This window comes from Pteronotus mesoamericanus, unplaced genomic scaffold, assembly GCF_021234165.1.
Source record: "Pteronotus mesoamericanus isolate MK-2021 breed Mesoamerican mustached bat unplaced genomic scaffold, CSHL_Meso_final contig_493, whole genome shotgun sequence".
Lineage (NCBI taxonomy): Eukaryota > Metazoa > Chordata > Mammalia > Chiroptera > Mormoopidae > Pteronotus > Pteronotus mesoamericanus.
In genome coordinates, this window is record NW_026555183.1 from 1,053,772 (window position 1) to 1,076,439 (window position 22,668).

Below are 22,668 nucleotides of genomic sequence, written 5' to 3' on the forward strand. Positions count from 1 at the left end.
TACACAGAAACAGACACATGGAGCCTGCCACAATGAGGAGACAGAGAAACACGGCCCAAATGAAAGAACAGATCAAAACTCCAGAAAGAGCTAAACAAAATGGAGATAAGCAATCCATCAGATGCAGAGTTCAAAACACTGGTTATTAGCATGCTCAAGGAACTTAGTGAGGACCTCAGCAGCATAAAAAAGATCCAGTCAGAAATGAAGGATACACTCATTGAAATAAAGAACAATTTACAGGGAAACAACAGTAGAGTGGATATAGCCAAGAATCAAATCAATGATTTGGAACATAAGGAAGAAAAAAAAAAAAAACCAAGCAAGAGGAATAAGAAGAAAAAAGAATCCAAAATAATGAGGATAGTATAAGCAGCCTCTGGGACAACTTGAAATAATCCAACATGCTCCTCATAAGGGTGCCAGAAGGAGAAGAGAAAGAGCAAGAAATTGTAAATCTATTTGAAAAAACAATGGAAGAAAACTTCCCTAACTTGATGAAGGAAATAGACATGCAAGTCCAGGAAGCACAAAGAATCCCAAACAAGATGGATGGAAAGAGGCCCACTGCAAGACACATCATGATTAAAATGCCAAAGGTTAAAGATAAAGAGAGAATCTTAAAAGCAGGAAGAGAGCCCTGGCTGGCATGGCTCAGTGGATTGCAAACCAAAGGGTCGCCGGTTCGATTCCCAATCTAGGGCACATGCCTGGGTTGTGGGCCAGGTCTCCAGCAGGGGGCACATAAGAGGCAACCACACATTGATGTTTCTCTTTCTCTTTCTCCCTCCCTTCCCCTCTCTAAAACTAAATAAATAAAATCTAAAACAAACAGAAAAAAGCAGCAAGAGAGAATCAGTTGGTTACCTACGGGGGAGTTCCCATAAGATGGTCTGCTCATTTCTCAAAAGAAACTTCGCAGGCTAGAAGGGACTGGCAAGAAAATTCAAAGTCATGAAAAGCAGAGACCTACAGCCAAGATTGCTCACCCAGCAAAGCTATCATTTAGAATGGGTGGGATGATAAAGAGCTTCCCAGCCAAGCACAAGCTAAAGGAGTTCATCATCACCAAGCCATTATTATATGAAATGTTAAAGGGGCTTATTTAAGAAAAAGAAGATGAAAACTATGAATATTAAAGTGGCAAAAATACATACCTGTCAACAATTGAATATAAAAAACAAACTAAGCAAACAAGAAGAACAGAGACAGAATCATGGATATGGAGAGTTTTGATGGTTCCCAGATGGGAGAGGTAAGTGGAGGAAGGGTAAAGAGTTGAGGGGATTAACACATACAAACAGGCCCTGGCTGGTGTGGCTCAGTGTGTTGGGCACTGGCCTGAGAACTGAAAGGTTTCTGGTTCGATTCCCAGTGAAGGCACATGCCTGGGTTGTGGGCCAGGTCCCCAGCTGGGGGCATGTGAGAAGCAACTGATTGGTGTTTCTTTCCTTTTCTTTCTCCTTCCCTTCCCTTCCTCTCTCTCTGGAAATAAATTAGCAAATAAAATGTTTTTTCTTAAAAAAAGAAGTACAAATAGGTAGTTACAGAATGGCCATAGGATGTAAAGTAGAGTGTAGGAAATGGAGTAGCCAAAGAACTTATATGCATGACCCACAGGAAAGAACAAGGCGGGGGGATTGTCTGAGGGGGTGGGCGGTGCTGGGTGGATGGATGCAAAGGGGGAAAAGTTGGGATAACTGTAATAGCATAATCAATAAAATATAATTAAAAATAAAATAAATAAAATAAGGAAATTTGGTCAAAATTTAACAACTCTTGAAATACAGACATACCAGTTAAAAACTTTTTAAACTATGTTTATTGATTTTAGATAGATAGGAAAGGAGAAAGAGACACATCTATGAGAGACACATCAATTGGAGACTTCTGGCCAAGACTGAGGTGTAGGCAGATATGCTTCGCTTCCTTGTACAACCGAAAGAAGGACAATAACAAATAAAAAAAAAAAACCCAAAAAACCCAGAGCTGCAGATAATCTAAATGTTTGAAAGTCTGACAACCAAGGAGTTGAAGACGAAACATTCATCCGGACTGGCAGGAGCAGCAGAGACGGGCAGCCGGGTGGAGAGGGTGCCTGGCAAGGTGGCAGCTGGAGGACGAGGCGGGCCCACATTTGACTGTGGATAAACTGGGAGGCACAACTGGGGAGTGAGACCGACTGTGCAACCCAGGGTTATAGCACGGGAAAATAAAGCCCCAAAACCTCTGGCTGTAAAAACCTGTGAAGGTTGTGGTGGTGGGAGAAACTCCCAGTCTCACAGGACAGTCCACTGGAGGAACCTACGAGGTCCTAGAACATACACAAACCCACCCACTCGGGAATCAGCACCAGAAATGCACAATTTGCTTGTGGGTAGTGGGGGAAGTGACTGAAAGCTGGGAGAGAGCCAAGCAAGCAGTACTGTTCCCTCTCAGACCCCGCCCCCACATAGAGCGCCACAGCACAGGGAAGTGGGTTGCCCCATCCTGGCGAATACCTAAGGCTCCGCCCCTTACAGCATAACAGGTGCGCCAAGACAAAGAAATATGGCCCAAATGAAAAAACAGTTCAAAACTCCAGGAAAAAATCCCTAAGAGAGGAGGAGATAGGTAACCTATCAGATGCAGAGTTTAAAAGACTGGTAATCAAGATGCTCACAGAAATGATTGCGTACGGACACAAAATAAAGGAAGAAGCGAAGGCTATATAAAGTGAAATAAAGAAAAATATACAGGGAACCAAGAGTGAAGGCAAGACTGGGACTCAAATCAATGATTTGGAACAGGAGAGAGATATAAACATTCAACCGGAATAGAATGAAGAAACAAGAATTCAAAAAAATGAGGAGAGTCCTAGGAACCTCCCGAGCAACTTCAAACATTCCAACGTCCAAATCATAGGGGTGCCAGAAGGAGAAGAGGAAGAGCAAGAAATTGAAAACTTATTTGAAAAAACAATGAAGGAGAACGTTCCCAATTTGGTGAAGGAAATAGACTTCTAAGAGATCCAGCAAGCTCAGAGAGTCCCAAAGAAGTTGGACCCAAGGAAGCACCCACCGAGGCACATCATAATGAAGTTACCCAAGATTAAAGATAAGGAGAGAATCTTAAAAACAGCAAGAGAAAAGGAGACAGTTACCTACAAAGGCATTCCCATAAGACTAGCAGCTGATTTCTCAAAGGAAACCTAACAGGCAAGAAGGGGCTGGCAAGAAGTATTCCAAGTCATGAAGGGCAAGGACCTACATCCAAGATTCCTCTATGCAGCAAAGCTATCACTTAGAATGGAAGGGCAGATAAAGTGCTTCCCAGATAAGGTCAAGTTAAAGGAGTTCATCATCACTGAGCCCTTATTCTATGAAATATTAAAAGGACTTACCGGAGAAAAAGATCAAAACTATGAAGAGTAAAATTACAACAAACTCATAACTATCAACAACTGAACCTAAGACAAAAACAAAAACAAACTAAGCAAACAACTAGAACGGGAACAGAATCACAGAAATGGAGATCACATGGAGGGTTATTGGCAGGGAGGGGGAAGGGAAAGAATGGGGGAATGGGTACAAGGAATAAGAAGCATAATTGTTAGGTACAAAATAGACAGGGAAGTTAAGAGTAGTATAGTAAATGGAGAAGCCGAAGAACTTACATGTAGAACCCATGGGCATGAACTAAGGGGGGGAATGCTAGACAACGTGGTGGTTACAGGGCAGAGGGGAATAAAGGGGAGAAAAAATGGGACAACTGTAATAACATAATCAATAAAATATACTTAAAAAAAAAAAGAAACATCAATTGGTTGCCTCCCATACGCACCCTGACTGGGGATCAAACTCGCAACCTAGGCATGTGCCCTCAGTGGGAATCGAATCTGCAGCCTTTTGGTGTACTGGACGATACTCCAACCAACTGAGCCACACCAGCCAGGGCCTCTTGGAATCTGTCTTAAGGACACAATCATTCACACAAACATTTAATACAAGAATTCCATTGAATTATGACCTGTAATAGGACAAAAATTTAAAATAATTTAAATGGTCAATAATTACATTATAATGTATGATATGCCTCCATTCAATAAAGCTTTCGAAGAAGTTTTAGAAAGAGGAAAAGTTCATGTTGATGAAAAATATTAGTAAAAATGCTAACCTTGCAAAATATTATACATTATGCTATTGTTACACACTGACCATATATACAGCTATAAAACTAAGGAACAATTCCAAAATGTTCCCAGTAGTTAATACTGCATGACAAGACCCATCTTCTATTTCCTAGATTGTCTCCAGTTACCTTGCAGTGCTGGAACACATGATTCCCAGACCTCCCCTCCGCCCCTGAGACAAAGCCTAGCCTATTAAGAGGTGCCGGAGTTGAAAAGAAACTCAGATATGGAATAGTAGTAGGTCTGTTTTATTTGCTGCAGTGACAAAGACTTCGGCACTAAACAAAACAAGTGGACCACAAGGGCCCAAGGTCCAGTACAGGCAAACGGTTAGGGCCCCATAATAAAGCGGCCACCACTGCAGGAATCACTGCTGTGGGAAGGATCCTCTGCCTACGGCCGGATGCAAGGCTGGGCCTCAGCCCCCTTTTCCTGGCCCAGCTTTAGCGGCAAAGAGGGGGCCCAAAGCGCTGCATGGTCCGCATCACCAGGGAAAGCTGGTCAAGAAAGTTGATGATGGAAATTCGGAGGAGGTGTGCGTCTTCAGCTCTCCAGAAGCTGAAAGTGAGGGGGAAAAAAGAAAATCAAGTTAGAAGTGATGACTCCTCTCTTTCCTGCCCTGTCCCTCGGGCATTAGACTGAACCCTTTGCTGTCTTCACTACAACACCCCCTTGGACCGCACCAAGTCCCCGCCGCCCCCGCCCGCCAGACCTTACTCTTGAGTGTCTCCTCGTTTCCAGTAAAGAGCTCCTCGGTTGAGTCTGGCCCTGCCATCTGCTGCCCCCTCTCCTTCTAGAGCTTACACGGCTAGGACGCTGCCGCTGACTGTGAGCTCCTTCCGAATCGCCTCTCGGTGGGGTTCCGCATCTGGGGCCAGGGATCCACAGGCAATGTCTGCCTCCAAGGGGGACGGGAAAGGCACACGGAGGGCGCTGGTGGAGATTCAGTTAAGGCACCGTCCACACCGACTTTGCTCTCAGGTCCCCTCTCACGCCACCTTGACCAGTTTCACACACCCCCAGGACTACTTTCATCCACCCCCTCCAGAACACCCCTGGCCCTAATGCCCACCAGCCACCCCGTTACCCCGCCCCCGCTCTCATTTCTTCTTCCCCTCCAGACTCTCCCTGGCCCGTACACGCCAAGCTGCGCCTGGTTCCCTCTGCTCCCCTTTTGGGCCCGACCTGTCCGTCCCTCTGCACCCAACGCAACCCTCCAGAAGACAGCCCCCAGGGTATTCCCCGCTGTCCCCTCGGGTAGGTTACAAAGTATGTAGTCGATTTTCCGGCCTTCTGACCGTGAGTGCTGCGTCTTCACCCCGCCCTGAGGCATTCTGTGCTCGCGCAACACGCGGAGCTCCGCCGGCTACAGTGGCCGCCTCGCCTGCACCGCGAGGGGTGCCGTAGCCATCCTGGCTGTCCTGGCCGTGGGCTCCCGTGGGGCCTGCGTCCGGGGCCTGCATGGCCGCCACGCTCCGTCTTCGGCCCCGCCCCCGGAGCGCAGTCCTGAGCATCTCCACTCTCCGCCCCTTCGCGCTGACTCCACCCTACAGGCGTGCGCAACCAGAACCTAGTGAGGTGTGTGGTCAGTTCCCGCCAAACGGACCCTGCTCTGGGATTTCAGAGTCCTTCGGCATTGAAAAAACTGAGGCTCCCTGAAGAAGCTCCTTCTCTTTGGGCACGACTGGACCCCAGGGCGCCTGCCCAAACAGGTCCCTGGTGAGGCCGCCAAGGAGACCGAACAGTGACAAGGCTGTGGGAAACCAGTTGGGTGGTCAGCTCCCACCAAGCTGGCCCTGCAAGCCGCAGGACCCGGAGACCCCAAGGCGGCACTCCCTCACAAAGCTCCGCCCCTTAGCGCGCAGTTTTCCTGGGGATCCCCAGAGCTCCTGCGCAGAGTCCCCGCCCCCTCGCAATTCAGTTGGGCGGGAGATTGGTTCCCGCCCAGCCAGCCCTGACACAGCCTGGAGACACCTCGTTGGCTACCAGGTTTAAGAGTGCTCCTTCTTGAAACTCCGCCTCTTTAGAGCGACCTGTGACCCCAGTGTCCCGGTGGAAACCCGTCCCCCTTTCCCCTCACCTCGTGTGAGGCTATCAGACAGTTGGACTAGTTTCCTTCCCCGGGCCCAGTGTCCCCCCAAAATGCCGCTCAATATCCTTGCAGTGATTTGTGCAGGGAGGTGGGGTCGGATAGTCCACAAGCGCTACTACTTTGCACCTGGCCCCCATCGCCAACGTAGATGGAGAAGTCAAAGGGAATTTTATAGGGGGCGATGAGTCAATCATATTTGCCTTTTAGAAAGACCACTAAGTGGGCGGTATGAAGATCGAGCCTGCCAGTAGGGAAACAGCGCAGAAGCAAGGAAGGAAATGATAGAGACCTGAGATAAAGTAGTGGCAGTGGGAGCAGGGCTAATTTCACATGTGAAAAATCAAAATGCAAAACTGAAATCACTAAAATCCCAACTTAGTAAATTATTATATACATACATTGAAATCCTAGAACAATACACCAAAAAATAAATACTTGTTATCTCTGTGCGATGGCACTGTGGGTGACAACTTCCTTTTTCCATTTTCCTGAACATTTTTGACAGTGACCTTATATGACTTTTTAAAAATCAAAATGTTGTTTTTTCTTTTATTGATTCTAGGGGGGAAAGGAGGGAGAAAAAGAGGGTGTGAAACATCGATCAGCAAGCACCCCAACAGGGGACTGAACCCGCAACCCAGGCATGTGCCCTGACCGGAAATCGAACCCGAGACCTTTCAGTTTGAGCTCCAACTGAGCTACACTGGCCAGGACTCAAAAATAAGTTTTTAAAGTGACATGAAGTTTCTGATGGTGATTTTTCATGTTAGTTTTCTGTTTTCCTCATTGTAGTCATAAGGAAGGATATAGAGCTGAACTGTATAATTAAATCCTGTTGGATTGCCCCTTAAAACAGAGCGTAATCAGCCCATTTCTCTCCCTCTTCATTGCTAGTCTCCAGTGGGAGCTACCATTTCTCCTTGACCTCCTTCTGCAGCTTCCTACCTGGTTTTTTTCTACACTTGTTCCTCTAGAGCCTGTTCTCCACACAGCAGGATTAGGTTTTAATTTTTAATGTAAATCACATATCACACATCTCTGATTAAAACCTTAAAACAATTTCCCATTTCCCTTGGAATCAAATCCAAACTCTTTGCTGTATCTTATAAAAGCCCTGGGTGTCCTGGCTTCCAGCTCCTCCACCCTCTACCCCCACCTGCCTGCTTCCTCATTTTCTGCAGCCTCTGGGGCCATTTCTCAGCTCTTGACCAGGGGCATTCCGCTCCCAGCCCACTGCACTTACTCTTCTATTTGGAAGGCTGTGGCTGGCTCCAAACCCCTCTGTGGCTGGCTCCTTCTTGTCGTAGGATCTTGATTCCAAAGTCACCTCTGAGAGGACTTCTGGATCACCTCTAACATACTGCCCCCAGGCACCCTTCATCATATTTGCCCATTTAAAATTGCTGCATAGCATTTCTAATAATCTGAAGTGATAATCTTGTTTTCTTCACTTAATATGTTGTTGATATATCATGTCTGGTACCTTTTTCTTGTTCAGTACAGTTTATACAGTAGGTGTTTTTTTTGCACATTGAATGAAATAAAATATTATGTATGTACAAAACTCGATCACTGTCTTGGACCCACCAATCCCCATGCAGGAAGTTATGTCAGAAATACAAAATAACATGCACAAAATTATCCATTGTAACATAATTGGTAACATAAAGTTATTGGATACAGTGTAGACGTCCATCACCAGGGAATTGGTGAACTAATCTATGGTACATTCATACAATAGTCGTAAGCAGCAGTAAAAAAGAATGAAAATCTCTAATAAAAATGAAATAATTTTCAGGATACATTGTTACGTGAAAAAAGCAGAGTGCAAAGGACATACACTCTCACAGACACACATTTATTGGAAGAAAAGACACAGGGAGGAGAAACTCAAAACTAATGAAAATGGTCACCTATTGGAGGTTGACCATTTCTGGGATTGGAATAGACTTTTATGAGATTTCTTGGAATAAACTTTTCTGTAGTTTTGACTTTGAACCATTGTAAATATTTTAAATGTGCAAAAATACATTTGAAAGAGTGAAAAAATCTGCCCTGGCTGGTGTGGCTCAGTGGATTGAGCTCCAGCCTGCGGACCGAAAGGTTTTTGGTTTAGTTCCTGGTCAAGCAAGGCACGTGTCTGGGTTGCAGGCCGGGTCCCCAGTCCGGGGGGCCTGTGAGAGGCGATTGATCTATGTTGCTCTCTCACACCGATGTTTCTCTTCCTCTCTTTCTCCCTCCTTTCCCTTCTCTCTGAAAATAAATAAAATCTTTAAAAAAAGAGTGAAAAAATCAAATGCTAAAATTGAATTAAAAACAAAAACAAATGAGCCTAACTGCATATCCAGTTTATAACAAAACCACACAGAGAAATTAATTCAGGTGCTTTTTACACTCAGTTGTCTGACTCTGCTCCCTTCCTGAGATGTATCCTTAGGACAAAAGACACTGGCTTTACTCTTAGGATGCATGTTGTTGGCAATGGTGGCGATGAGGTGACTGTAAAGCTATTTTGGGTGTACTTTAAGACAGGCTTTATCTGGTAGAGCAAACGTGTAAATATGTTGATGCTCCTGGGAATGAGACTTCTCACTGTGGAATAAGGGAAGGTGACACAAAGAACTGTGATGCTGGATTAAAATTGGGGATCACAGTGTAAACTCTCTTTTTTTAGAAACTGTTTATTTTCTGTCAACCATATTTCCATTCTGCTAACAGTTTGCGGAAGAAAAGCTTAAGGCCACTCCGTGGTTGCTCCTACCTATTCAGTGGCCTGTGCAGTGGGGGCTGCAGGCCAGTCTTCAGGGGCAGGCCGAGCGCTCCAGTCTTCAGTAGGAATCTGCTGAATAGGCACAGAGGCCACCTGTACCTTCAGACCAGTCTGCGACCTCAGGCTCAGCAGCAGTGAATTTGGGAGCCAAAGCGGTCCATTCGCCCTAAATTTCCTCCTTAGTCACAGCCTTTTCAGCAGTGGCCTGCTCTTCCTTTTCAATCTCTTCAGGATCTCTGCAGAAGTAGAGATCAGGCATGACCTCCCATGGGTGTGCATGGGAGATGGTGCCACGCATGCACAGAACTTCCCTGGCCAGCATCCATCACAGCAGAGACACTGAGTGAGCAGCCTTGCTGCTGCGGGGATGGCAGTGTCCAAGGAGCCCAGAGGAGAGTATGTAACGCAGAGCAATGGTAGGCAGGTTAATACAGGACGCCTGAGTGAGAGGCTGGTGGCCAGCCCTGGGATTGGTAACCACCAGAAGTCTCGGCTTCCAGAAGGCCACCTGGACCTGGTTAGTGAAGTTTTCAGGGGTGAAGTGGCCGGCAGTGGGAGTGGTTCCAGTGGCAGCAGCAAACTTCAGCACAGCCCACCGGCCAGTATTCCTGCACAAACGACACTCCCATCAGCAGGGTTTTCAATGGCACGCGTTGCCAGCAGAAGCTTCTCCCAGGTTCTCTTCAGATTTATGACGTAGATGCCATCACCTTTCCGTTTGTAGATGTGCTGTTCCATTCGGAAGTCAAGGTTGGTGCCACCTAAGTGGGTTCCTGCTGCAAGCAGTTCAAGGGCTTCCTCCACCTTCATTTGCAGGACTTCAAGGCCTCTGGACATTGTGAAAGTTTCCCTTTAAGTTACATGGCAACCAAAAACAATGCTATAGGGGTCCCTCTCTGGGTGGTGCAGAAGGGTGAAACTCTTAAAAAAATATCTTTCAAAGTCTTGTCCAGTGAAAGAGTCTAGAAGCAATGAGACCCAGCAGCAATGAATATACCCTGCACCCAGACCTTGGTTTCTCAATTCCATTCTCCACTAAAAGGAACCAGAGCTTTTCCTAGGGTTGAGGCAGAAAAAGAAATGCAAGATGAACCTGTGGAACCTTGTAGTGACAGGAAGGAAGTGCCTGAGAAACAAAAGGACCAGGCATGTCGAAGAGACACAGGAGTCAACAGGACAGAACCAAAGTTAGAACAATTTGACCATCCAAAATGATATTAAACTTTTTGGAGCCCTGGCTGGTGTGGCTCAGTGCATTGAGTGCTGACCTGTGAACCAAAGGGTCACCAGTTCAATACCCAGTCAGGGTACAAGCCTAGGTTGTGGGCCAGGTCCCCAGTTGGGGGCATATGGGGGGCAACCACACATTGATGTCTCTCTCTCTCTCTCTCTCTCTCTCCCCCCCCTCCTTTGCCTTCTCTCTAAAAATAAATAAATAAAACCTTTACAAAAAAACTTTTCGGAGAGGAGTATGCCTGAAAGGGGGCACCAGGGCAGGTGCTGCAATGCTGGAAATGTTCTCTATTTTGATCTGGACGGGTAGACACGTGGGTGTATTCATTTTAAAAATCCATCAAACTATATCGAGATGATTTATGCACATTACTGTATGCATGCTATAGTCCAATAAAAATTACCCCCCAAAATGACACTCTTGGATTCTAAATTGTTGAGTAAGTAATCTGATAATTGAGAAAAGAGAGCGGGGAGAAAGGATAAACACCAACTGATAATTATAGAAAGCAAGCAAGCATCAAAACCCCACCATTTTGCAGCCACCAATGCAATACACTCAGGCAAGAATCATCCTTGGGTGGTAAAACCATTGGATAAAGATTGTTGGGGAGCAGGATATTTACAGGGTCTCAAGGTTTTATCCTAGATCAATTGTGCATTAGGAAGGGAAAAGTACAACTTTACAACAGAGAGACCACGCAGCCACCACCGTGGCCATGTGACTGAGCCTCCGCAACAGTGCAACAGCCTGCCCTTGAGCGCCTCCCGATGCTGAGGGTGGGGGCGAGGGGGAAGGACGCAGCACCCCCATGGCCGCACTCTCATCAGAAATGCTTAAGCTGAATCTAAGGAGGAAGGTATCAGGCACATCCGGATCTGGAACATCTACAAGGCAACTGCTCTGGACTATTCCAAAAATATTGTTGCCTGATAGCCTATGGAGAGGAGAGAGTTGGGACAGGCAAAGGTGGCCTTCCACCTCCTGTCGTTAAAAGCCTGACTGAGTGGTAGATTCATTCATTGAGGCAGGCCAGCGTGGGTGCCAAGAGGAAAGGAAATGTGTCTTCTAGATCCAGTGTTACCCGCATTTGGGACACGGCAGGTGCTAGTGAGCGTGTGCTAAAGGAATGGGTGACGTATCTACAGCAGAGCCAGGAGCTTTCTCAGAATCATACTCTAGAGATGTAGCCTAGAGCTCAGGAGAGAAGGCTGACAGGAGCCACAGACTGGGAGTGAAGGTGGACAAGCCCCCCCTGGGAAGTGATACAGAGAAAGACGGGCTCTGGGGACAGAGCCCTGGAGACCCCCAACATTAAAAGGTGGCATGTGTGTGTGAAGGGGAACAACCAGCAACAGAGCGAGAGAAGGACTGAGCAGTGAAGTGGAAGAAAAAGCAGGAAAGCTAAGGCAGAAGCGGGCAAAGAATGAGGAATGCCAGAGTCATTCGGTCACCCCAAGAGGAGTATGTGGATAGGGTAGGGAGGGGGTCGAGTCCCCAGGAGCCCAGGGAGGCCCTTCCAGCTGGGCCCTGTAGGTGGACAGAGTGGTCGTCTCTCCCGCAGGCTTTCTAGGGCCTGGAGGTCTGAGGCCAACTACAGCTGTCACATCTGCCTCGAGAGTGCCTGGCCTGGCTAAGCAGCGCCCTTGTTGGACCTATTGGAGCTGGCAAGGCCTGGTTTTGGCCAGGCCTGCACGGGAGGCCTGCAAGGCACCAGCCAATTGTGGGCACACTGAATCTGTCACCTGGGCATCCTCAACTCAACAAGCCCACCCTAAAATGAATGCTGCTCTCCTCTGAGTCTGCCCCTCCTCCCTGGGCCCTTGGGAAATGGTGTCACAAGCACCTTAGTCCATGTGCCAGACCATTTCTCTCTGAGGGGCTGTCACTTATCCTGCCTTCTCCTGGTGTCATTGAGATCACACTAGGGCCTTAAGCTGCACCACATCCCTGGGGGGAAGAGTCAAGGACTGCCTGAGGCCCCTTCTCAAGGGGCAGGCGATGGGTCACGGGGCCCCACAGTGGGCAAGGGACAGGTAGCAACGGGTCGGGTGGCGCCCATTGCCCGGGAGGACACTTGGCTAGGAGAGGTGCAGCACCTGCAGTAGACATTCTGACACCTCCTGAAGGATCTTAGCATTCAGGGCCTGCAGGTGTCCACGGGGCCTTCCGCAGACTCTAGGGACAAAGGCAGAGTGCAGCTGGCGGCTACTCTACCTTCATTTGGAGTCCCTGTTCTCCTCTTATGATGGCACTGGGCTTGGACCAGAACCTCCTGGCCCCATTCCTGACCCCTGCAGCATTCCCCCCCGCTTTCCTGCCTCCCCTGCCCCAACCTGCCCATTCCTACTCTGCCACACACAATCTTCTAAAATGAGGCATCCCCAGTCACTGCCGTCGCCTCCTCCTCTCCTCGTACTGCAGTTGCTTTCTGCGCTCCACCCCCAACATCACCAATGACCTTGTTACTCATGCAGAGGAGGCTCCGTCTTGCCCTCACTTTGCCTCTTGGCAGCACTGGACAACCTCCCCTCTCCGGAGGCGTATCCTTGGCTTCTGATACTGAGCTCTCCCTGTGGCCTTGCATCTGGGGATGTTCCTGGCTTCTACCGCATCTCCAGTTAAAGTTCAAGGTTCAGTCCTCTCCCCTTTTGGTGCCGCACTCTCTGGGAAGCCACCTCATCCACCTTCACAGCCTCTAGGATATCCTGTCTTTAGGTAACTCCCGACTGTCAGCTGCAGAGAGCTCTGGAATCAGACTGGGCCTGGGTCCCAGTCAGCTCTTCCTTCAGCGAGGATCCCATCCTACACCCTGAAGACTCCACTCCTGTCTCCATGTCCAGCCCAGTCTCCCTGCTGAGTTCCTGACCCCCATGTCCAACGGCCCAGGAGATATCTCTTAAACACCAGATGGTTGTCGCCCCTTGGCTGGGAGCCACTGGCACAAGGAACTCAAATGACCAACCCGAGGGTCTGTGTGAAATGTACGTCTGTCACCCCCCTGCAATGGACAGTTACTATTTGGGGGCACTATTTGCCCTCCCGAGGACCTGGCTTATTTTGAGAATCCCCCTCTCCCTCCCACGGCCTATGTGTTTGCAGGGGGATATCCAGCTTCCCACTACCCACCCCCCCCCACCCCTGGACAAAATGATTGGAGGCATGACCCAGTTCTGGCCAATAAAAGGACAGCATTTATTTGCTGGGGGCATCTGAGAAAGAAGCTACACTACAGGGCAAGAAGGTGCTCCTTGCTGGCTTAGAAGGAGGGACTCGGCCATCTATCGATCCTGAGGCGGCAGCCTGGGATGAAGCGGACACTGCAGAGCGCAGAGGGGAGGTAGGACAAAACTGGGTATTTGGTGAAGTTGTTCATCTGCTGCCAATACCCCTGAATTTCTCAGTTTTGTAAACCAGTAAGTTTCCTTTATTGTTTAAACCAATTTCCATTATGGTTAAACCAATCACTGGAAACCAAAAGCAGCCTAACTAATATAGTTCTTTTTGGATCAAAGTCTCACGTTCACCTTGAGTGCTATTTAAAATTTCAAAATAAACTTCCTGACTTGAAATCAATGAGAGCATTGGCGAATCTATCACACGAGCTGCCAGATCACACAGGCCCCTAAGCGGGCCCTGCTGTTTGATGTTCCCAGCTCTCAGGCGGGACCAGGGGCTTTCTGTCTGCTCTTCAAATCCTTCACCCATCAGATCTGTCTGTCTTCCCAGCCCAGGGACCCAGCAGGAGGGCCTCAGGCAAGGAGGGTGGTGGGGCTGGAGCATCCATCCTCCCTGCACACAGCTTCCTCCCAGCCTCAACTGCCCTGGATGCCCTTCTCCAAGGAGCAGGTACCTGGATGAGTTCTAGGCCCACATGCCAGGCATGGTGGGAGGCCCAGTGCCACCAGGCCGTGCTTCTGCCCCTTCCCTGGCACCCCGAGGCTTCCTACTAGGCAGTGAGGGGCGTGCAAAGTGAAAGCCTGTGTGCACACATGGTGGGGGAAGGGTCCATTCCATTCTGTGGATGAGTGCGTGGTACAGGGGGCTGGCTATGGCCTGGCTCTTGTTGAGGGACCTCAAGCCAGTCACCTGTCATCCCTAAGGAGCAAGAACTACCCATGTCCAGTGGGAGACAAGCAAAGGGGGGTGCCCAGGGAAGAGCTGTGACAGGAAGGGCCGGGATACCCCATCTCTGGGCCATCACTTATCTTCTGGCCTGTTTGTTTATGGAACACAGAGGGCAGGACCCCCCCCCCCCGCCACCAGGTATGGGGTAAGGATGAAGGAAATTGAGTGAGGTTTAAGGAGTGGCCTTTACTGGGGACCAACATGGCACAGGGACTTGCCTGAGGTTACAACACAGAGCTGGACGATGTTCATCCCCGACTCCCCAACCTGCTTTTCCTTCGTCAAGTGTGCACTGGCTGCAGCAGCTGAGGGGGCGCAGGTCTGACTCTCACTTAGCCTCCCACCAGTGCTGGACCTGCCAGAGATCTGGAAAGAAGTCACTTGAGGTTTATTCTCAGTGGGCTAAACACAAAATGCCAAGGCCCATCCCTCGGGATCTTCCAAACAGCCCCTTTTCTTTCTCATCCTGAGGCACTTCTAGAAGCTGGCTAGACTCGGATTCTGGCTCCCCCGCTTCACTGCAAGGAGCCTTGGCTGTCTCACCTTTTGTTTGAGGTGCAGGAGCAAACTCAGGTCAAGTGCTTTCAGTGGTGCCTGGCACCTAGCAAGAGCTGGGTACAGGTTCCTGGGTACCCACCAGCTATTATTATTATAAGCCAAATTGCAACATGAGAACACATTTAATGCTACATGCAGCTTGCAGCCTGGCTGGGCTCATCCCCACACTCCGTAAATCCTATTTGGAGAACCCCTTCTCCATAGCTTCAGTGACTTCAGGGTGCAGGAAGCGGCTAGCTAAACGTTCGATGTCATCCAGGGTCAGGCGGCTCAGGGACCTCTCATAATCCTGAGGAGAGAAGGCCAGAAGGATTCAGGGGTGCCAACGGGAGTACTCAGGACAGAGGCAGGTGGGAGCAGCTGGGGCAGAAGTGGGCATCCAGGGCTACCCTTCTCACCCTCTGTAGTTGATCCAGGACTCTGCTGGCATCTGCAGCACTGAAGTGGCGCGCCAAGACTTTGGCAATCAGCTGCCAGGCAGGTGGGCATGGGGGTGAGGCCTCGGCCAGTTTCCGGACGGCACTTTCTTCCAGTAACACCTTCTCCAGTGGTTTGACCACTAGGTTGAGCTTGGAATTGGGCCCAATGCTGTAATCGGAGAGTCTTTTCCCATCTGCCAAAAAGAGACTGATGAAGTTGTTGCCCACAGCGGCGGGGGTGACCTCAGGGAGTACTGTGGCATCTGACTGAGGGTTCAGCCATTGCCCAGAGTCAAGTTGCCAACACCCCCCATCACACTGCTGCTCTAGCTCGGCCTGCACACCCCGACCCCAACTTCGTGTGGGGCTCCCTGGGCGTCTCCTCTCCCCACGTTACCTGCGAGGGCCTTGCCCTTGAACAGCAGCCGCTGCTGGCGCACGGGGACGTTCAGCTTCTCGGAGACCAGATGCTTCAACGTGGACACCAGCTCATCCTCCGACACCTGGCCAGGCCGAGGATGGGAGCAGGGTTGAGCCTGCGGCCCCGGCTGAGGATAGCTCTCCCGGCGTCCCCGGAACGGCTGGCCCACCAGCCCTGCACCCACCCTCATCCCAGCCCTGCGCCTCACAGCGGGAGGGGGACGTGAGCGAGCCGGCTGGGCCTGGTGACGCTACCTGCAAGCTGCACTCACGGCCCTGGAGCGCCTTCACCGTCAGCTGCATGGCGGCCACCGCGGCATCCACTCAGGCCAAGGCGCACCCTAACAGCCGCACGCCGGCGCGCCGCAGCCCGGGGCGCGCGCCGGAACCTCCCGCCGCTGCCGGAAGCAGCCGGGGGGGGGGCGCGGCGTTCCCCGGGCCCCGCCTCCGGCCCGCCTCACCTCTTTGGGCCCTGGGGGAGGAGTCTCCTTGGCGTCCCGCTTTGTATCGGCACCGGGACCGCCCAGGGTGAGAAGTCTAGCACTGTGACGGTGCAGGGGGGCCCGCCAGGATAGGGAGGAGGACCGATCTGGGCCAGGTGGGCTTCATTTGAGAGCTGGGGGGTAGGGAGGAGGAAGGGCTGAGAGTCTGCTCGCCCTGCCCTGCCGATGGCCTGGCCCGCCCTGCGCATCCTGCCAGCGGGTGAAGCAGGTCCGTGCAGTCCCGGAGTCTGTCTCTCCAGAGTCCACAAAGGGCCCCGCCCTGACAAGCTTGCAACACTGGCCGCAGGCCTTCTGCCTCCTCCTTTCTAGTGTGGCTGTGGAAAGCCAGTTGAACTTGGGAGCAGGCAGGGTAGCCAGGTGTCTGTCCGCACCCTCCTACAGTTCATTCTAGAACAGAGGCCCACCTCTCACAGAGAGGGGATGCATGGGGAAGGAGGACTGAGAGTCTGTGCAGAGGTCGCCGTGTCACCCAAGCCAGTCCTCCACCCTGGCCCACACCTACCCAGTCAACACCCTTCCTACCCGCACCATCAGGCCCCAAAGAGCAGACTGGAAGAGACCCAAGTTTTGCTTCTCTTTTATTGAAATATATTTTCTGGGCAGTGCCCACATACCCAACTCAGCATGGCCTCTTTGGCACTGAAAGCTGGAGAATAAAAAACCAGTAACAAAAATAAGCCTGGATTTTTCTGAGTGCATAGTGCATGAGAACTAAAGGCCTTTGGTACACAAGAACTGTGGGGACAGTGGGTGTAGGGTGGGGGCTAGGAGTGGCAAAAGCTTGACCCAGGGGCCTCAGGGAACTGAAGACAGGCTGCTATAGATGAAGTGGCCAATAACCAAGGCCAACATCTCCGAAGTGCCACTCAGTGCCACGAGGAAGGGGGCCTGTGAAGCATAGTCGGCTTGAAGGCGGCGGAGGGACAGCTGCAGCATGGCCAAGGCCAGCAGGCTGTTCTGCACCCCTACTTCAATGCTGACTGTCCGCCGCTGGGCCACTGGCAGCTTCAGGCATGTGGCTAGGCAGTAGCCCACCAGGAGGCCAACCAGGGGCACAGTGAGGCCCACCAGCACAATGGGCAGCCTGACGCCCGCCAGGATGAAGATTCCCATGCGGTAGGCCAGGAAGAGGCCACCCAGGAGCAGCACAAAACTGAAGGGCTTAATGACCTGCAGCAGCAGCTGAGAGAGCTTGGGGAGCTTGGACTTGATCAGCACACCTACTACGATGGGGATGGCGATAAACAGCAGGCTCCCCAGGATCTTGGAGATGGGCACGTGCAGTGTTTCATGGATGCTGAGCAGTCGGCTGTAGACAGCTGAGGACAGTGGCAGGAAACCAGTGGCAGCCACTGTGGAGATGAAAGTCATGGAGATGGCCAGGGTGACATCCCCTCCGAGCAGGAGGCTGAAGAGGTAGCTCCCCCCGCCACCAGGTGACGAGCAGGTGATGATAAGGCCCAGAGCCAGGGCCTTGGGCAGCATGAAGACCTTGGCCATCAGAAAAGCATAGAAGGGCATGACCAGAAACTGGCCCAACAGGCCCAGCAGCATGGGCTGGGGGCTTTGCAGGAACCCCTTCAGAACCTCGAGCTCCACTTTGCACCCAAATGAACACTTGTTGACAAAGATAAGAGGCAGGAGCAAGTAGAGTATGGGGTTCTCCGAGAAGTGGACGAGGCCGGCGCTAACGGTGGTAGGGGTGTCTTCGGCAGGTGAGACCTTAATGCGGAAATCTCTCCGCTCCTCGATCAGCATGGGTGGGGCCTCGTGGGGGTCCACAAGCTGGAGGTGCAGTGGGGCTAGCCCAGGCAGGCCTGAGTGGATGCTCACCACGAAGCCGCCCCCAATGCCCCAGGTTATGGCACTTACATTCTTGATGGTCAGCACCTCTGTGTCCAAGGAGGTAACTCTCAGTGTGGGACCGGGCCCTGGCCCATTGCTCTGGCCTGGGTACTGGCTCGAGATCACAATGATGCCCTCAGTGTCCTCTGGGAACTCAAACTCCACCACAGAGCCATCCCCGATGCTCAAGTAGCGGCCCCCTGGCAGTGGCCCAGGATGGCCCAGAGCTGTGCTGAGGTTGGTACTGGCTGTTCCCTGGGCACCCCCTGCCAGGCTGACAAGCAGCAGGGCAGCCCTGAGCATGCCTAGGGAGCCTGTGCAACCGCTGCCCCCTCCTGGTCCGGACCATGGCTGGGAGCTGCCCCTCCGAAACACCATGGCTCCTCCCAGAGGATGGTGTGCTCAGGCCCTCTGTGGCTTAGGAGAGCAGCCTCACTGGTGCCTTTGGGTTGACCTGGAAAGTGTCCATGGGTAGGGCCTAGCCCTGTGCTGCTTTCCTTGATGGCAGAGCTCTTCCTGAGGAGAGAAGGAACACAGAGCGCTGACTGGTGAGGGTGAGTATTGGTGAATCCAGGAACACGAGGACCTGGAAGTCCACTGCTGAGAGACTCAGCAGGGCCTTGAGTGCCATTCAGCTGTCCCACCCCCCAGCACAACTGCCTCAAGCTTGCCATCCCTCAACCAGAGGGGGCCACCGGCAGATGGGAGGTCCCGGTCAGCCTGTCCATCCCTGCTGATTTCCCTGGGCTCACCCCAGCACCGGGGCCCTGAGGAGATGTCCTGATATCAAGGGATTTGGGTGAGGCACCCTCAGTTCTGTCACCACAAGCCTGATCCCCACTGGCTTCAGGACTCGGCTACAGAGGCTCTGCACAGTGCTACAACTAGGATGAAATCTCTGAAGGGTTGCCCAGGCATGACGAGGAGACAAGCCTGAGGGGAGAAAGGGTGCTCATGGGAAATATTGGCTCAGGTCATATCTGAGAGGCCATCAGAGAGCAGGTTAGGGTGTTTGAGTGTCATCTGTTAGGCAGAAAGCAATCAGCAAGTGGTGTGGGCAGCGGGTGACCAGCAAGCCGAAGGCCTGAAGGGCTGATGTGCACCGCCAACATGCAGTTGCAAACACTGCTGCCATGCCTATTTGGCCTACCCTGCCTGCTGACAGAGGTGTCATGGGGGTTCTGGGCGAGTGCAGGTCCCACCTCTCCAGGGAAGTGGGCGCAGGAGGGGGGTCAGACAGGGCCACATGTCTGTGCGGGGGCTTTTCCTCCTGTCAGTTTCCACTCCTCTGGCAATCCTGGAGCCACTGTGTCACATCTGAGGGGCTTTGCTTGGAGTCCAGGGGCTCGCCCCCATACCCACATGCCTTCCCTACCAGAGCCTGGAACTCTCCGTGGGACTATGAGTTTTTCTAGGTGGGAGTGGGATGCCTCGGGCTGAAAGAAAAAGGTTCACCTCCTCCCATTTCTCTATTTGGGTGGCCACCGCCCTATTGTCACATCGCCTGCTGGAACTGGGGTAACCAGGATGGGGACACAGTGGATTTTCATCACTGCTGTTGGTTGCTTCATGCCCTGCCATGTCCCAGTCCTGGAAGAGGCCCCTGCCTCCCTAGATCCTATCATTTTTGGGCCCTGGTCTCCCTCATCTGAGCCTGGGGAGCAGGAGAATTAGCAGGTGGAGGGCAGGTTAAGCAAAAGGCTCATCCGTGGGAAAGTCCCCCCTAAAGCCCTGGGAAGCCATAGCTTCTGCTGGTTTGAAGTTTGGGTCACTTACCCCGGAGGTTTTGGTCCAGCCTTGCGTCCCACCGCTGAAGAGGGAGGCAGGAAAACCAGAGGGAGTATATGAGGAGCAAAGTGGAGGGGAGTCGCAAGGAAAAGGTGAAGGCACCCGGGGCTGAAACCACCGGGGTGGCGAGAGTCAGTTCAGAAGGGAGAGGAGGCTAAGGACCATTCACTCTGTTCCAGTACGGTGGGCAGATTTGAGTCACTGCAAGAGGGTTCTGGCCCAGATCCCACGCCATTTCTGCTTGAAGGGCTGGAAGAATTTGAGCAGATGTACGCCAAGGCAAGCAAGGGAACCCTGGGCCAGCAGCTTTTTCCACACTGGCCGAGTGTTAGGTGTTAGGGCAGTTGGCAGTGCTGACCTGGGGCTTCTCCCTACCTGGGAGTGTAGAAGTTGTAGGCTTGGGAACAAGCAGAGCTCAAGAGCAAACCCGGGAGGGAGGGAAGGACAGAAGGAGGGGCGCGCCGCTGCCAGGCTCGCGCTGCTACCCCGCGGCTGACAAGCCGGCGACCCACCCAGGTGATACCGGGGTCGCGGCGAGGGGACCCCTCACGCCACTCCCAGGTCCTACAGCCGCGCCAGGCCTCACAAACGCGGGAGCGGCGGTCCTTCCCCTTCGGGCTAGCCACCTGGACTGGGCGGGCGAGCGCGAAACCAGGCCGGGGCCAGAGGTTGCCTTTCGCCCGCCTTTTCGGGCCAGAGGCTCTCACCTGCCGCCACAGCCCCGGAGCTCGGCGCCAGCGCCAGAGCCTGCCGGGCCGGCGGACGATACCGAGCTCCGCCCTTTGGGGGCCAGACCCGCCCACCAAGGCCCCGCCTCCGATCCGGCCCGCCCCGCCTCACCTCTCCGCGGGGGCCCGTTCCAACCGGATGTGACGCATCTGGGAGCGACGCTCAGGCGTGGGTGAGCGGGCCTCGCTGCCCTCCGGGTCGCGGTTGGTTGTTGCTGGGTGCGGTCTCGGGCGGCGCGCGAACCCAGTGTGAGTCATCTGTGATTGCCCGCGGGGAGACCCTTTCCAGTCAGGGGCCCCAATCATTCCCAGACACGCTGCTACCTCTGGGGCCAGTAGGACAGAGGCTTCGCTGTTAGAGCTGGGATGCCCGGGACCAGGGTTTCGGCCACGTCTCCTCTCCAGGCTCGGCCTAGTTTCACCTTCCTTCGATCAAGCATTGACTGAGCGTCTATTTCCACACTGGAACATCAGTGGTCCTGTCCACCTTTCAACACTATTTGGCGCCACCAGCAAAGTCCAGAGGTTTCACAGAAAAGAAATGCAAATAGATGGCATAAGGATGGGCAGGAAGGTGGTGAGGGTGTAGAAAGGACTTGGGAAGACAGTAAACAAGTGCAGAGTCGAAGGCGATGTGCGTGTTCCCAAAGACTCCAGGGCAATTACATTCGGTTTGCTAGCGGGCCAGTGGCAGCCCACTGCTTGGGAAGGACCTCTTGTCACAGCTGTGATGGAGGCCATGGTAGCTAAAATTGCAGTTATTTGCACCATGAGGCACACAAGACACATCGTTCAGAATGTCTAAACTATATCATCTCTAGTTTTATTTAAGTTTTCAAATAAATAATAAAATATTAAACTTATTTAACACATGCATACGATATGTATATAGATATACGCATGGTGGGGTTGCATGCTCAAGAGAGTTTGATTTACGTGGGTGATCATAAACATTCAGAGGCCATAGCTCTAAGCTGTTCTTTAACCTCGGAGGGCCAGTAGGGCGTAAGCCATGTGTGTGTGGATTTGGTGTCCTGGGACGTTTGCAACTGCCCCTCTCAAGTGTGGTTGAAGGATCCCGAAGGAAGCAGGCTGGCACACTTGAGGAGGCTGGACCTGGCACATGCTGCATTGAAGACTGCAGTTTGCAAAAGTGAGGTGGAAGTATGGCTGTCTGAAGACAGGGTAAAGCTGGCCAGAGGGATAAGGGGAATGTGTGGAAGATCAGGGGAAGGAAAACCTAAAAGATGTGTCCTTCCTGGAGGAAAATATAAAGTTTTTATATTCCAGCTGAATGGGAATTGGTGCCAGGGTCAAGGAGAGCAAATGCAGTCAGAAGGCAGCTTCCCATTATTCCCTGAAAAGCCAGAGTGGGCTGCTTGCGTGTCTGACGTGAGGGGATTTGGAGGCCTGCCCTGCAGGAAAAAGGGATGGCTAAATTAGAGGCAAGAGAATGCTCGTATTTAAGGAATTGCTTTACCCCCGAAGAGGAGGAAGGGCTCTACAAATCAGTCAAAGGTATCTAGTTTCAAAAGAGAAGTCATCTGGACTGAGAGAACAGATAGAACAAATTATAGTGACAGCCAAAACAACACAAATGCACTTCCCATGGGAAACCTGCCACTGTATTACTAATAGGCTCACCACTGTGCCCCTATTGTGAGAGGAGTGCCTACCTTCAGTTCTTCAGGCACGGGCCTTCAGGAATACTATGTGATAGATAAGCATGCGTGGAAGTCATATTCTATACAAGCACATTGGGATATATTTGATATTTACAGGGAAGTGTACTGCCTACCCAGCATCAGGTCACAGCACCTCAGTTTCCTTTGGGGGAACCATCTCTCCACTCCCAGTACACAAGGTTTGCATGTGGATGACGCCAACACTGGCCTCTGGGCTAGACACGTGCCCAGGTACAGCCAAGCAGAGCCACACAGACTGGTGCAAAGACAAACCCATAATCCAGTCTGGACCTATGAGACTTAGTCCCCAGTGTCAAGTACTGGATC

At 51.8% G+C, this 22,668-nt stretch overlaps 3 protein-coding genes and 1 pseudogene across 5 annotated transcripts; all 4 read right to left on the reverse strand.

Moving 5' to 3' along the window:
• Positions 1–4,414: 4,414 nt before the first annotated feature.
• LAGE3 (L antigen family member 3) lies at positions 4,415–5,713 on the reverse strand. Its single transcript, XM_054578128.1, has 3 exons — positions 5,438–5,713; positions 4,976–5,104; positions 4,415–4,729 (listed from the first exon to the last, which is right to left on the reverse strand). Exons 1-3 carry the CDS (start codon positions 5,683–5,685, stop codon positions 4,615–4,617), a joined length of 492 nt encoding a protein of 163 aa, XP_054434103.1. The 5' UTR covers positions 5,686–5,713; the 3' UTR covers positions 4,415–4,614.
• Positions 5,714–8,997: 3,284 nt separating this feature from the next.
• On the reverse strand, positions 8,998–9,870 carry LOC129074385 (40S ribosomal protein SA-like; annotated as a pseudogene).
• Positions 9,871–13,438: 3,568 nt separating this feature from the next.
• On the reverse strand, positions 13,439–16,195 carry UBL4A (ubiquitin like 4A). The gene is made up of 4 exons (XM_054578179.1): positions 16,048–16,195; positions 15,770–15,875; positions 15,352–15,566; positions 13,439–15,242 (listed from the first exon to the last, which is right to left on the reverse strand). The coding sequence occupies exons 1-4, from the start codon at positions 16,093–16,095 to the stop codon at positions 15,132–15,134; spliced, it is 480 nt and encodes a 159-aa protein (XP_054434154.1). The 5' UTR covers positions 16,096–16,195; the 3' UTR covers positions 13,439–15,131.
• Positions 16,196–16,880: 685 nt separating this feature from the next.
• SLC10A3 (solute carrier family 10 member 3) lies at positions 16,881–20,695 on the reverse strand. Of its 3 annotated transcripts, XM_054578129.1 has the most exons (3): positions 20,636–20,695; positions 19,917–20,177; positions 16,881–18,656 (listed from the first exon to the last, which is right to left on the reverse strand). In XM_054578129.1, exon 3 carries the CDS (start codon positions 18,516–18,518, stop codon positions 17,091–17,093), a length of 1,428 nt encoding a protein of 475 aa, XP_054434104.1. In that variant the 5' UTR covers positions 18,519–18,656; positions 19,917–20,177; positions 20,636–20,695; the 3' UTR covers positions 16,881–17,090. The 3 variants fall into 3 exon arrangements, with proteins under 3 accessions (XP_054434104.1, XP_054434106.1, XP_054434105.1); XM_054578131.1 differs by lacking the exon at positions 19,917–20,177 and having other exon boundaries at positions 20,636–20,676; XM_054578130.1 differs by lacking the exon at positions 20,636–20,695 and having other exon boundaries at positions 19,917–20,246.
• Positions 20,696–22,668: the final 1,973 nt, after the last annotated feature.